We start from the raw sequence: 15,333 nt of genomic DNA on the forward strand, positions 1-15,333 counted from the left end.
ACAGGTCATGATCCCGGAGTCCCGGGATCGAGTCCCGCATCGGGCTCCCAGCTCCACGGGGAGTCTGCTTCTCCCTCTGACCTTCTCCTCGCTCATGTTCTCTCTCACTGTCTCTCTCTCAAATAAATAAATAAAATCTTTAAAAAAAAAAAATCATTTGGGCAAATATGTGTGGCTCTGCTTCTGGATTCTCTGTTCTGTTCCATTGATCTATGTGTCTCTCCTGCTAATACCACAGTTTTGGTGACTGTAGCTACAGAATAAGTCTTGAAGTTGGGTAGTCTCATTCTTCCCATTTTATTTTCAAAATTGCTTTAGCAATGTCGGTTTCTTTGCTTTTCTAGGTAAATTTTAGAATAATTTTTGACTTCAGTATCAAAGAAGGTTTCCTCGAGGAAGTGATCTTTAAGCTGAGTTTTGAGAGTACTAGCAGGTACCATCAGTTATGTGGGGTAGATAATAAAGAGCACCAGTATGCAATTTTTTGAGAGAACTAATTTTAGCCCCCTCCCATTTTGTTGGGACATTAGTGATGTATAACACTGTATTAGTTTAAGGTGTATAACATGATGATTTGATATATGTATGTATCGCTAAATGAATACCACAGTTAACATCTGTAAACATAATTTTACTGCTTCTTTTAACTTGGATGCCTTTTATTTCTTTTTCTTGCCTATTTGCTCTCACAGGACCTCCAGTACTATGTTGAATAGGAGTGGTGAGAGTGGTCACCCTTGTATTCTTTATGATCTTAGAGGAAAAGCTTGCAACTTTTCACTCTTGAGTATGATGGTATCTGTGGGCTTATCATACATAGTCTTTACTATGTCGAGGTACATTCGTTTTATAACCACTTTCTTGAGTGCTTTTATCATGGAAGGATGTTGCATTTTGTCAGATGCTTTTTCTGCTTCTATTGAGATGATGATATGATTTCTGTCTTACCTTCCATTAACTTAGTGTTTCAGTTTTTTTGTGTATGTTGATCCATTCTTGAATACCAGGGATAAATCCCATTTGCTTATGATGTGGCTTCCTTTTAAGGTACTGTTGAATTTGGTTTGATAGTATTTTGTTGAGAACTTTCGCATTTTTATTCATTAGGGATTTTGGACTATAGTTTCCTTGTCATGTCCTCATCTGACCTTGGTACCAAGATAATGCTGGCCTGATAGAATGAGTTTGGGAGTATTCTCACCTCCTCAGTTTTTTGGATGAGTTTGAAAAGGGTTGTCATTCATTCTTTTATAAATGTTTGGTAGAATGAGTGAAGCCATATGGTCTTGGACTTTTCTTTGTTGGGATTCCATCTCCTTAACTTGTTACTGATCTATTCAGATTTTCTATTTTTTTCATGATTCGGTCCTGGGAGGCCAGCCTACACGGGTTATCCCATCTCTTGGCACATAATTTTTCATAGTAGTCTCTTATGGTTCTTTGTATTTTTCATATATGGGTTGTAATATCTCCTCTTTGGTTTCTAATTTTATTTATTTGAGTTCTTTCTCTTCTTGTAAGTCTAGCTGAAAGTTTGTTAATTTTATCTTTTCAAAAAATCCACACTTAGTTTTGTTGTTTTCCTATTCTCTATTTCATTTATTTCTGTTCTAATGTTTGTTACTTACTTCTCTCTGCTAACTTTGGTTTTAGTTTGTTCTTTTCTAGTTCCTGAGGTGTAATGTTAGTTAGTCTGGGATCTTTCTTGCTTTTCAATGCAGGTGCTTATTGCTATAAACTTCCCTCCCAGAACTGCTTTTGTTCCATCCCCTAAGGTTTGGTATATTGTGTTTCCATATTTGTTTGTTTCGATATATTTTTTTTTTATCTCTTATTTGACCCATTGTTTTTTTCAGAAATAGGTTATTTTCCACATATTTGTGAATTTTCCAGTTTTCTTCCTATTGTTTTCTAGTTTTTTTACCTCGTGGTATGAAAAGATACTTTTTGTGTTCCTAATCTTTCCACATTGTTAAGGCTTGTTTTGTAGCCTAATATATGCTGCACCCTGGGTGGTGGTCCGTGTGCGCTTGAGAAGCATGTGTGTTCTGCTGCTGTAGAATGAAGTGTTCCGTATATGCCTGTTAGGTCCATTTGGTCTAAAGTATAGTTCGAGTCCAACATGTCCTTACTGATTTTCTGTCTGTATGACTGACCTTTCATTGTTGAAAATGGTCTATTGAAGTCCTCACCTATTACTTATCTGTCTTCTTGTCTGTTTTTCTCCTCAGATCTATTAGTAGTTATTTAATATATTCAGGTGCTCTTGATGTTGGATGCATATATTTCTAAGACTGTTACATCCTCTTATATCCTCCTCCTGAGGAATTGACCCCTTTATCATTATGATGACCATGTCTCCTGTTAGAATTTTTGACTCAAAATCTGTTTGGTCTAAGATAACTATAGCTATGTCTTTCTCTTTGGGTTTCCATCTGTGTGGATCTCTTTTTCCACCCTTTCACCTGATCCCTCCCTGTGTCCTTAAATCTTACATGAATCTCTTAGAGGCAGTGCAGTTGGGTCTTGTGTTTTCAGCCATTCAGCATCTATTGGTTGGTGATGTGATCCATTTACATTTACGGCAGTTATTGGGCAAGACTTATTCATGCCAACTTGCCATTTTCTGTTTGTTCCTTTCTGTCTTCCTTTGCGAACTGATGATTTTTTTCACAGCGGTATTCCTCGATGACCTTCTCTATATCTTTTATACATTTAGTGAAGGTTTCTCCTTTGTGATTACCGATAAAATTTGGAAGTTTTGCGGTTCATAAGAGAATGGCTACGAAAGAATTCTTGAGACATTTTTGGTTCAAAAAGGTGACTTTATTATAGCACGGGAACAGAACTAATGGGCAGAAAGAGCTTCCTTGGGGTTGTGAGGAGTAACTGATTATATACTTTTTAATTAGTAGGGGTTAGGGATAAGTGTAAGTCTGTAAGGAATTTGGAAGCAAGGAAGGGCTTGCTTGGAAGATTGGAAGGGCTTTCAGACCTTGAGGGGCTAGCTGCTCTTAAGGTTACTTTTAGTCTTTAATACAACATAAACGTTAAGGCACTAAGGCAGCCATGAGTTTCCTGAGGAAGGATGTTTCACGTATCGGTGAGCTGCAAGCTGTAAGGAGATTGGTTGATTGATGTAAAGTTTTTATTTATACGAGAAAAACATGAGTCAGGGGACTCAAGGGAGGGGCAGAGGGAAAGGGAGAGAGAGATTCCCCACTGAGCGCGGAGCCAGTTGAAAGTCTTGATCCCAGGATCCTGAGATCATGACCTGAGCCAAAGTCAGATGTTTAAGGACTGAGCCACCCACGTGCCCCAGGAGATTTAATTCAAGCATCATTTTTCTTGCCTTTGCTTCCCTCATTAATTACCATGAGGCTTACATAAAATATAACAGTCTTCTAAGCTAACAACAGCTTAACTTCACTCACATACAAAAATTCTACCCTTTTACTACTTCTTTTTTTTTTTTTTTAAAGATTTTATTTATTTATTTGACAGACAGAGATCACAAGTAGGCAGAGAGGCAGGCAGAGAGAGAGAGGGGGAAGCAGGCTCCCTAATGAGCAGAGAGCCCGACGTGGGGCTCGATCCCAGAACCCTGGGATCATGACCTGAGCCAAAGGCAGAGGCTTTAACCCACTGAGCCACCCAGGCGCCCCCCCCTTTTACTACTTCTAACACATTTTGTTTTATGTTTATATGTTTTTTTTTTAAATATTTTATTTATTTTTATTTATTTGACAGAGATCACAAGTAGGCAGAGAGGCAGACAGAGAGAGAGAGAGAGAGAGGGAAGCAGGCTCCTGGCTGAGCAGAGAGCCCGATGCGGGACTCGATCCCAGGACCCTGAGATCATGACCTGAGCTGAAGGCAGCGGCTTAACCCACTGAGCCACCCAGGCGCCCGTGTTTATATGTTTTGATGTCACAATTTATATCTTTGTACATTGTGATATACTAACAAGTTATTGTAGCTATAGTTATCTTTAATACTATCTTTAATACTCTTTTAATACCATCTTTAATACTCTTTTAATACCAAAGTCCTTTGGGCTTTATTTATTTAATCATTTATTTTTAGAGAGAGAAAGAACGTGTTTTGGAGGAGGGGTGTAGGGAGGTGTGGGGAGGGGCAGAAGGAGAGGGAGAGAGAGAATCCTAGGCAAGCTGCACACTCAGAGCTGAGCCTGAAGCACGACTTGATCCCACGACCCTGAGATCATGACCCAGGTGGAAATCAAGAGCTGGATGCTTAACTGACGGAGCCACCCACATGCCCCCCTGTGCTTTGGTCTTTATATTAGAGTATGGCATAAATGCACCAACATATTATACTATTGGGATATTTTCAATTTGACTATATACTTACCTTAATTTTTTTTTTTTTAAGATTTTATTTAATTATTTGTCAGAGAGAGGGAGAGAGAGCAAGCACAGGCAGACAGAATGGCAGGCAGAGGCAGAGGGAGAAGCAGGCTCCCTGATGAGCAAGGAGCCCGATGTGGGACTCGATCCCAGGACGCTGGGATCATGACCTGAGCCGAAGGCAGCTGCTTAACCAACTGAGCCACCCAGGCGTCCCTACTTACCTTAATTTTTTTGTGTGTGTATTTTCCTGGTGGTAAATCGCATCCATTCATTTCAGCTTGAAGAGCTCCTTTCGGAATTTCTTGTTCGGTAGGTTTAGTGATGATGAACTCCCTCAGGGTTTGTCTGTTTAGGAAAGTCTTTATCTCTCTTTCATTTCTCAAGGAGAGCTTTGCCAGGTGAAGTATTCTTGGTTGGAAGTTTATTTGCCTCATTTTGAATGTGTCATTCTACTCTGGCCTGCAAGGATTCTGCAGAGAAATTTGATAGCCCCACGGGGGAGGGGGAGTCTTGTAATTGACACGCTTTTTTCTCTTGCAGCTTTCAAGGTTTTTTGTCTTTGATTTTTGACATTTTTATTATAGTGTGTCTTTAAGAAGATCTCTGGGTTGCCATTTGTTTGGGAATGTATGAGCTTAGTAAACTTGAATACGCAAATAGCTCCCCAGTTTTAGGACGTTCTCAGCTGTAGTTTCTTTTTTCTTTTCTTTTTTTTTTTTTTTAAAGATTTTATTTATTTATTTGAGGTAGGGAGAGAGAGAACAGGAGCAGGGGAGCAGAGTCAGAGGCAGAAGCAGGCTCCCTGCTAACGTGGGGCTTGATCCCAGAACTCTGGGATCATAACCTGAGCCGAAGGCAGCCGCTCAGCTGATTGAGGCACCAAGGCACAGCCCCTACAGTTTCTGTAAATAAATTTTCTGATTCTGTTTCCCTTTCTTTTCATTTTGGGATTCTCATAAAGCATAGATTTTTTTTTTAATGGTTTCAAATTAGTTCTGACTGCTTTTTTTATTCCTTTTCATTCTTGTATCTTTTATACCTTTGACTGGATAATTTCAAATGATCTGTCTTTGATTTTGCCGATTCTTTCTTCTGATTGGTCATGTGGGCTGCTAAAACTCTCTATTGAATTCATAGTTTAGTCACTGTATTCTCCAGCTCCAAAACATATTGTTGGTTCTTTATTCTTTTCTGTCTCTGGATTGAACTTTTCATTTTGCTCTTGTGTTATTTTTCTGATTTTGTTAAATTGTGTGTGTCTGATCTCTTGTTGCTCTTGGAGCATCTTTAGGACAGTTATTTTGAATTGTTTGTCAGGCATTTTGTGGATCTTCCTTTTTGTGTATGTTTATGTGCGTTTCGCTAGAAGTTTACTTTAGTTCCTCTGACAGTGTCATGTTTCCTTGATTCTTTGTGTTTCGTGTAGCCTTATGTAGATGACTATGCATTTGAAGAAGCAATCACCTCTTCCAAAGTTTATGGAAAGATATTTGACATGGGAACATGCTGGAGTGTGCTGTGGTACAGGGTGCAGTGTGTGAAGGTGTGTGCCCATTCTGGGTTAGGGATGGGGCTGGTGTAGTATCTTGTCTACTTAGAGAGTTAGGATCCACATCAACAGCAGTATGATCATCGGTGAAATCTGTGGAGGGTTTGCCATGGGAGTATGGGCTGTTGGGGAACCCAGCCGTGCTTCAGGTCCATTGGCCAGAGATCAGGGCAGGTGGTAGCAGTGGCCTAAGCCAATGATATGCCCATGCTTGGTTTCGGGGGCTGGCTGCAGGTCCCGATGTGGTGGTAGGGGCCAGCTGCAGACATAGGCAGTGGTGACGGTCAGAGACAGGAGCAGTGTCCAGGACCACCTTTAGGCAAATAGTCAGTTCAGGGCCCTGGCTGTTGGTGTCTAGAACTGTAACTGCTGTGGCGAGCCACACACCTATGCATGGTGATAGAGGTTGGTCACGGGAGTTGGGGCTGACAGCACACAGGTCAGTGAAAGGAATCAGGCAGATCCAGACCTGTAAGCAATTTTGGTGGCCTTGGCTGTCAGCATGCGTTTATGGGACTCCTGGGGTAGCTGCAGGTGCTGACAGCCATGCAGGTGAGGGGTGGGCGTCAGGGTTGGATCCGGGCCTGTGGGGACAGCAAGCGTGGGAGCCTTGGTCGTTGGCATGTGGTTGTGTAGCTGCAGAGGTGAGCCTCGTGCATGTGCACAGCAGTGGATGCTGGTGATGAGAAATATTTTCTTACATGTCTTATAGGTTTTTTGTCATTGTTGAAAACTGGGCATTTTAGATAATATATTCTAATAAATCTGAATAATTACCTCTTGGATCCCCTTCTCCCTCCTGGCTTTTTATTAAAAGCAATAGAGAAAACAGTTGGAAATTTTCAGAGGAAAACAGACGAGTTTTGTCTGAAAATTACCAACTGTTTTCTCTATTGTTTTCCACAACACTCTGGGGCATAAACTGTCCTGTAGTCTAATCCATCAGATTTGGGATCCTTCCGAGTATTCGGTCCTGGTGTCAGTGTTTGACGCTCATTCTGATCCAGGACGGCTCCTCCCAGTGGTCTCTTCTGGTTTTCTCCTGCGAACTAGCCGACTTACGTTTTAGCCTGTGTCATCTTGGATCGATGAACCTTCTTCCAACTGCCTTTCCCACAGCCTCTGCTGTTTTATACAGACCCCTCAGGCCTGAATTTCTCTATGCCCTGTTGCTGGGAAGGGATTAGGAGTTACTTGTTTTGTTTTACAGCCTATTCCTCCCCTCAGAGAAAATCTCCCAGCCAGGGTCTGCAGCCGAGAGTGGGGACAACTGTATACTTCTCTGTGAGAGATACCCCTACTTTCGGAGTTGAACACTTGTAGGAGAGTCAGTCTGTGATCTTGACCTGCCTTTCCTGTTGTGGAACCACCGTGTACGAATCTGGACAAGTGAGATTGGAGCCTTAGTATTCCCAGCAGACTTGAAGCCAAGGTAGAGTTTCTCTTCCAGGAGTGGGAGCCGAGTGGAGGAAGGGTGTCCCTTACCTCTTTACTGCACTTGCCTGGAACTTGGCTTTGGGAGCAGGTGGCTGGGGCAGGGTCCTAAATATGGACATAAATGCTTGCTGAGGAAGACAGCCCCTGAGCTGGGAGCTGGAGCGAGAGGGAGCCTATGCTCTTGGCTGCACTGGTCTGAGTTGATCGTCTGCCTGTCTGAGCCAGCAGGCTGCGGAGAGGGAATGATCTTGGTTCACATGCCACAGGCTCTCACTTTTCTCACCAAATTTTTATAGATTTTTTCTCATGTACACGTTTCTTCATCTGCTGTACACTGTTAGCGCCATTTCCAGGAGTTTTACAGGTTGGGTTTTAAAATTATTATTTCCCCAGTTTTACTGGGAAGTGTGGCCGTGTAGTTCATTGCGTTGTCATGCCCAAAGTCAGACTCTGTTTCATTGAATTTTCTCTTTTCTTTTCTGTTTTTAATTTTATCAAATTCTGCTTTTTGTTATGTCTTTGCTTCTGCTTGCTTTGTGTTCACTTGTTCTTTTTGTAGTTTCTTGAGGTAAGATTTTATGCTTTGAGCAGGCTTTTTGTCTTTTCTAACATACGCATTTTACTGCTATACATTTTTGTTAGCACTCTGTAGCTTGTGTTCCACAAATTTTGAGATGTTGTATTTAGTTTACATTTGTATTCAGTTCATTGTATTTTGAGATTTCTCTTGAGAATCCCTCATTGGTCCATGGATTGGTTAGAAGTTTGTTTGCCTTTCCATCCCTTTACCCTCCTGCATTCATGACTTGTCTTACATATTTCCTCACATACGTTTCTGTTTTGGTAAGACAGTGTTTGATAGTTATTTTTTCAGCTTTGAAACATAAGTTGAAGATTTGAGTAAATAGAAAGTTTATGGTATTTACCCACGTAACTCTGTTTACCATGTTCTTTCTTCCTTCTTGATATTTCCACATTCCTTTCTTGTTTTCTTTCTGTTTAGAGAATTTCCTATAGCCTTTCCTTAGGGTAGGTCTGCTGGTCAAAAATCGTCTTTGCTTTCTTTCATCTGATAATGTCTTGAGTTTCCTTTTATCCTTCAAGTATATTTTTGCTGCATGTAGGATTTTTTTTTCCTCTGACTTTTTTTTTTTTTTTTAAAGTTTTGTTTAAGTAATCTCTGCACCACGTATGAGGCCAGAACTCATGCTCCCAAGATCAAGAATCTCATGCTCTTCTGGCTGAGTTAGCCAGTTGCCCCAATCTCTGATGTCTTTTAAGACATTTACATTTTCAAAAGTTGAATGAGGAGGTCTCTTGGTGTGGATTTCTATGGATATTTCATGTTGGACATCATTCAGCTTCTTGACTTTTTGTAGATTTATGTCTCCCAACCAGTTTGCAGAGTTTTTGGCCCTTACTTTTTCGTTACCCTTTCAGGGTAGCAGTGACACCAGTGTTAGATCTTTTGTGATAGTCCCACAGCTCCCTGATTTTCAGTTTTTTCCTGTCTTTTCTCGTCTTTGCTTTTTAGATGTAGTACTTATCATTAAGTCCTGAAGTTTAGTGGTTCTGTCTGTCCCCTCCATTCTGCAGGCGAGCCCATCCACTGAATTTCTGTCTCAGTTATTGCTTCACTTTTATAGTTATTTTCACTTTTAAAATTTACATTTGATATTTCAGTTATACCTCTATTTAAAATATACCATTTACTTTTTCTCTTCCTACAAATTCTTTGAGACTTTATTTTTTCATATTTTTCAAGTGTGTTCACAGTGCTTGCTTAACCACTTTTATCATAGTTGCTTTAAAATCTTTTTCAGGTTATTCTAACATCTCTGTCATCTCAGTGTTGCTATCTATGGACTTTCTTTTTTTCATTCAGATTCAAATCTTTAGTGTGGGTATGATGAGTGAATTTTTATTGAAACCTTAACATTTTTGTATTGTTTGGGAGTCTGGATCTTCTTTAAGCATTCTGTTTTAGCAGCTTTTACTCACTGACACCTCTCCAGCAGAAGGGGGTCACTGTCTGGCTACTGCCAGGTGGGGGCAGAAGTCCACATTTCCCACTCAACCTCTTCTAACCCTAAGGCAGGGTAGGGGAGGCTCCTTCTTACTGCTCAGTGGGATAGCTTTCCTTACCCCTAAACCTCCACTGTTAAACTCCCCAGCTAGAAAGTGCTAGTGTGTCATGTTACTGCTCTGCGTGGCCTCTTCTGATACCAGGGGAGGAGGAGGTGGCCTTGTTACCACTGGGCAGTGGTGAACATCCCAACTCTACACTAAGCCTCCTCTGAGCACCCGAGGGGAAACAGGCAGGGGTGCCTCATTGCTGCTGGGTGGAGATGGAAGTCCAGGCTGCCTACGTGATCTCCACTGAGACTGTAGACGGGGTCTCATTGCCACCCACAGGGATGTAGTCCCCACTTGCTACTTGATTTTTTTTTTTTTTTTTTGACACCATCCTGGCCAGGGAGGAGGGCTGAGGGTGCCCTGTGACAAATTTGCAAAGGTGAAAAGTCTAGGCTCTTCATTCAGCTTTTGCTTGAAGGGGTGCCTGACTGGATTAGAGCAGGTAGGCTTAACTTACATTGGTAGCCCACACTGGATGTCCTTAGTGGGACCTGATTAAATAAATCAAGTCTCTAAAATAAACTAAGAAGGGAAATCAGTTATAGAACTATACCTAATGAAGAGGTCTAGTGTTTTAGTAAGAATTTTGTCAATGATAGAGTTAACTGTGGTATTCTATACTTTAAGGACATTATAAATTCTGCATTGATTTTAGACTATTTCTTAACTGTATATAACTCAGGTTATTCATGTTAATAATGTTTTTAATAAGTAAAGCAAATTTATAACTGACATTTTTACTCTGGTTTTTAGGAGGTCAAAATTGTTTCTTAGAAAGGTAGTAGAGGCTGCTTTTCTGCATATTCCAACTTCACAAACAAATTCCTTTTTTTAAAATATATTTTATTTATTTTATAAGTAGGCAGAGAGGCAGGCAGAGAGAGGGAGAGAGAGAGAGAGAGAGAGAGAGAGAGAGAGAGGAGGAAGCAGGCTCCCTGCTGAGCAGAGAGCCCGATTTGGGACTCAATTCCAGGACCCTGAGATTATGACCTGAGCCGAAGGCAGAGGCTTTAACCCACTGAGCCACCCAGGCGCCCCCACAAACAAATTCTTAATTCTGGGCATAATGTTTTTCACTTTGAAATCTGTTACTTGATTTGTTTTCTGGAGTTAATGGCATTTTAAAACTTCAAATACGTGTTACTTTTGTGTTTATGTAGAACTTGAGTTAATAGGTTATTTTGTTTATAGAAATCCTTTTAAAATTGGGCTTTCTCAGTGTTTTACTATGATATAAAGGAATATAACTAAGGCAAACCATAAGAGACTCTTAATTATAAGAAACAAGCTGAGGGTTGCTGGAGGGGAGGTGGGTGGGGGATGGGGTAACTGGGTGATGGGCATTAAGGAGGGCACATGATGTAATGAGCACTGGTGTTATATGCAACTGATGAATCACTAAATTCTACCCCTGAAACTAATAACACACTATATGTTAACTAAATTGAATTTAAATAAAACATTTTTTAAAAAGGAATATAACTAGGTCACATGCTTTATGTATGAATGATGATTATCATCTTATCTTTGCAGATTTTGAAGGATATAGCCAATCGATACCATATGATGAGAGGTTCCAAAATACATTATGTTCCAGGCTGGGATTGTCATGGGTTACCCATTGAAATAAAAGTATTATTAGAACTTGGTGGAAAAGCTCAGAATCTTTCAGCTGTGGAAATTAGAGAGAAAGGTAAATAGTAAATAATCTCTGTTTCTGTTTTGAAATGATTATTCTTAAATGCTGGTTCCTTGGAAAAGCCACAGCTAAATCAAAGAGAGTTTCTGTTGTTTTTTTGTTTTTGTTTTTTTGGCTATAATGGGATTTATTAGAAACCAGGTTTTATCATAGCAAATTCAAATCCTGTTTAATTGACTTTTTTTGTGAGAACATATGTTCAGAGACTGAAGGAAAGATTTGGGAATATTTCCAAGTCCATTTTTCAGTTCCTTGATCTTCATATTTGTGAAATTATTATTGTGCTCAGTGTTTTCACTTACTTTCCTGGCTGGAACTCGTTGTCCTATTTTGAGTGCTAGACGAAAAGTCAATTCTAAAATACATAGATATATTTTTAAAATTAATCATATTTGATCCTTCAGTAGATTGGGTCAGGGAGGAATTTTGTGTTCTAAAACTATTATATACTTAGATGTTATTGTGAAGATTTTTTACTTCACCGTAGAATGTCTTAGTATTGGCTTAAGCTAGATGTACTGACTACTTTTTCTGTGTGTAATGAAATAAGAATCATTCTCTTATCTTAAATTAAGAAATATGAGAATAATTTTTCCAGTTTATTTTTTTCTAAATGTAAGGTCGTTATGTAAAGTCTGGAAAGTATTTTTAAAATTCTAATTAATTTTAGAATTTTACTTATCTTCTGAACACCTTTAACTTTCAAAATAATTTTCCTATTAAATACATTTTATGGGGGCGCCTGGGTGGCTCAGTAGGTTAAAGCCTCTGCCTTTGGCTCAGGTCATGATCCCAGGGTCCTGGGATCGAGCCCCGCATTGGGCTCTCTGCTTGGCAGGGAGCCTGCTTCCCCCTCTCTCTCTGCCTGCCTCTCTGCCTACTTGTGATCTCTGTCTGTCAAATAAATAAATAAAATCTTTAAAAAAAATACATTTTATGGTATGCACACTGTGTACAATACCTCCATTTAGAGACCTACATACTAACCATGTTTAAGAGTTTGAATTTATTGATTTTCAAATACTTTTCTCTCTTAATTTTTTTTTTTTTTTTTTTTTTTAGCTAGATCATTTGCTGAAGCAGCAATTGAGAAACAGAGATCAGCATTTATTCGTTGGGGAATAATGGCAGATTGGAATAATTGCTACTATACATTTGATAGAAAATATGAGGCCAAACAGTTGAGAGTTTTCTACCAAATGTATGAGAAGGTAATGAAGTATTCTTTTTCCTTTGAGTATGTTAAATTATGTGTTATAAAATTCCAGCTTTCATATAATATATTTGTCTTTTATAGGGCTTGATTTATCGATCTTACAAACCTGTGTTTTGGTCTCCCTCATCAAGGTATGTATGTGTTTTTAGTAGTTAAAGTGGAGACTTTTGTGAGTCCCTCAAATATTTATGTCTAATATTCTTAAACCTTAGGACTGCGTTAGCTGAAGCAGAACTTGAGTATAATCCTGAGCATGTCAGTCGTGCAATATATGTAAAATTCCCTCTCCTGAAACCTTCTCCCCAGTTGGTGTCTCTCATAGGTAAGATTTATTGTTGCTTGTGTTTGCTAAAGTTACAGAATTGTAACATTTGCTAGCATATTTGCAATTTTATTTTCACAGATGGTTCATCTCCTGTTAGTTTTTTAATCTGGACCACCCAGCCTTGGACAATTCCAGCTAATCAAGCTGTTTGTTATATGCCAGACGCAAAGTAAGTATATCACTCTATTTTTTGTTTTATCCACAAATAAGATCGATTCCATCATTAGCATTATTTTGGATTTATTTCATCTCATCGTTCTCTTAAAATTTAGTGAGTTATAATTTAGTTGTGATGTTCATAGATTTTATTAAGCTTTAAATGATTCCATTGAAGGGGCGCCTGGGTGGCTCAGTGGGTTAAAGCCTCTGCCTTCGACCCAGGTCATGATCTCAGGGTCCTGGGATCGAGCCCACATCGGGCTCTCTGCTCAGCAGGGAGCCTGCTTCCTCCCCTCTCTCTGCCTGCCTCTCTGCCTACTTGTGATCTCTCTTTCTCTGTCAAATGAATAAATAAAATCTTAAAAAAAAAATGATTCCATTGAAGACATCATTTCCAGCTTTTTTGAAAAGCGAAACAAATATGGGGCGACTGGTGGCTCAGTCAGTTAAGCATCTGCCTTCAGTTCAGGTCACGATCCCAGAGTCCTAAGATCGAGCCCTACATTGGTTTCCCTGCTCAGTGGGGAGTCTGTTTCTCTCCCTGCCTCTCCACCCCCGCCCCTATCCAGGCTTGTGCTATCTTGCTCACTCTCTGAAATAAAAATCTTTAAAAGAAAAGAAAAGAAAAATGAAACAAATGTAACAGATGAAGTTCTTTAAAAGTAGTGCTTTTTTTGATCATGAAATTTGTTTTTCCAAAATGATGTAAAACATTTAAAAATATTATCTATGGCCTTTCTTTTTTCATTATTAGTAATTTTCTCTTAAAATTTTATTTTAGGTATGCTGTTGTGAAATGTTCCAAATCTGGAGATCTGTACATACTTGCTGCAGATAAAGTAACACCTGTTGCTTCTGCTTTGGAAACAACATTTGAGGTTATTTCAACATTTTCAGGTAAAGGTGTATAGATATTCTGACCATCACAATTATCAGTATATCCATTTGATTTGAGTTTACTACTTTGCTGAATATTTTGCATTGTGAATCAAAACATTGATTGGCCTCTACCTTTCTAGAATATGTTTTACATTGATTAAAGTAAAGGAAAATATATATATTAAACATGATAGGAATTCAGAAAATATGAACACTGACAGAAGCACAACAGTATTTCTGGCAAATATCCAATTAAAATTAGGTAAATGCCGTTTGAACAATGTAGAATGTACAAATATCCTTTTAAAATTTTATTCAAAATTAAATCACTAAAAATTAACCTTTATCTGATTCAATCAAAAGTACAAGGAAGGAAATAAATATATTTTTTTGGTATATGATTTTAATGAGGAAACTTAGTAAATTCTGAGAATTATTCTAAAGATACACTTCTATCAGAAGAATCCTTAGTCTGTAATTTGGGACTTCTAAAGTATTGACTGGTTTTGAAATATAATTATTAAAATCTAGGAAAATTTAAAATCACCTTTGATCTTTAGGGATCATACATCTTTGAGTTTCTTGAGTTTCTTACTTAAAAAAAAAAAAAATCACAGGGCACTTGGGTGGCTCACTTGGTTAAGTGTCCAACTCTTGGTTTCGGCTCGTGTCTTGATCTCAGGGGTGTGAGATTGAGCCCTGAGTCAAGCTCCACATTCAGCTCAGAGTCTGCTTGAGATTCTCTCTTCTTCTGCCTCTCCTCTTTCTGCTTGTACTCTCTCTCTTTCTCTAAAGTAAATAAATACATTTTAAAAAACCACATGAGTAGAATGAGTAGAGATACCCCAAAATGGAAAGATTGTCTAGCTAAATTGAGAAGCCCTCTAAATATATCATTTCAGATACAAGCCAGTTAGAAGGTTAAGTAATCTTAACAAATATAAAAAGGGTTTTATGTCAAAAACAGGAAAGAAGCTACAAAATGTTTGATATTTAATACTATTTGGTCCTTATTGGTACAATAAGTAGGTTATTGGATCTGGTATATTCTTTATTCCAAATCCCCTCCTACCCCTTTTTCAAGTGCAGAAGGTGTTATAGACTTCATTGACAAGTTAGATGTTGTTGTAGACGCTGAATGGCATTCTCACAAGGTTTTGGAGAGTGCTCAGGTAAAATTTTAGATCACCTTTCTGGATTGGGTAATTGTTTCAGATTATTACTGTCAGAGAATCATTAGGTTGCCATTTTGAGCCACTGCATTTCAGAGGAGTAGATACACTTCTCCTCTGTAGCAAAATAAATTGGTGACAGTTAGCTTATTACTTATTAAGTAGGAATTTTGAACAGCTGAAGTGGAATAATTTGTGTAGAATAGATTTGTCTTTCTAGAAAGATACAAATTGTTTTTTATTGATCACTCAGATCTTTTTTTTTTTTAAGATTTTATTTATTCATTTGTCAGAGAGAGAGAGTGTACAAGCAGGGGGGAGCAGCAGGCGGAGGGAGAAGCAGGCTCGCTTCTGAGCAAGGAGCCCGATGTGGGACTCAATCCTAGGA

At 38.9% G+C, this 15,333-nt stretch overlaps 1 protein-coding gene across 1 annotated transcript in view; it reads left to right on the plus strand.

Moving 5' to 3' along the window:
• Positions 1 to 15,333, plus strand: part of LOC111151014 (isoleucyl-tRNA synthetase 2, mitochondrial) — a 59,183-nt gene that overhangs the window by 3,908 nt on the left and 39,942 nt on the right. Inside the window, exons 3-8 of the mRNA XM_022508713.1 lie at positions 11,029 to 11,188; positions 12,257 to 12,405; positions 12,492 to 12,541; positions 12,623 to 12,732; positions 12,814 to 12,904; positions 13,676 to 13,791. Coding sequence (XP_022364421.1) covers positions 11,029 to 11,188; positions 12,257 to 12,405; positions 12,492 to 12,541; positions 12,623 to 12,732; positions 12,814 to 12,904; positions 13,676 to 13,791 — 676 coding nt within the window. The remainder of the gene's footprint in view (positions 1 to 11,028; positions 11,189 to 12,256; positions 12,406 to 12,491; positions 12,542 to 12,622; positions 12,733 to 12,813; positions 12,905 to 13,675; positions 13,792 to 15,333) is intronic.

This window comes from Enhydra lutris, unplaced genomic scaffold (assembly GCF_002288905.1).
Source record: "Enhydra lutris kenyoni isolate GAN:26980312 unplaced genomic scaffold, ASM228890v2 scaffoldscaffold25, whole genome shotgun sequence".
Lineage (NCBI taxonomy): Eukaryota > Metazoa > Chordata > Mammalia > Carnivora > Mustelidae > Enhydra > Enhydra lutris.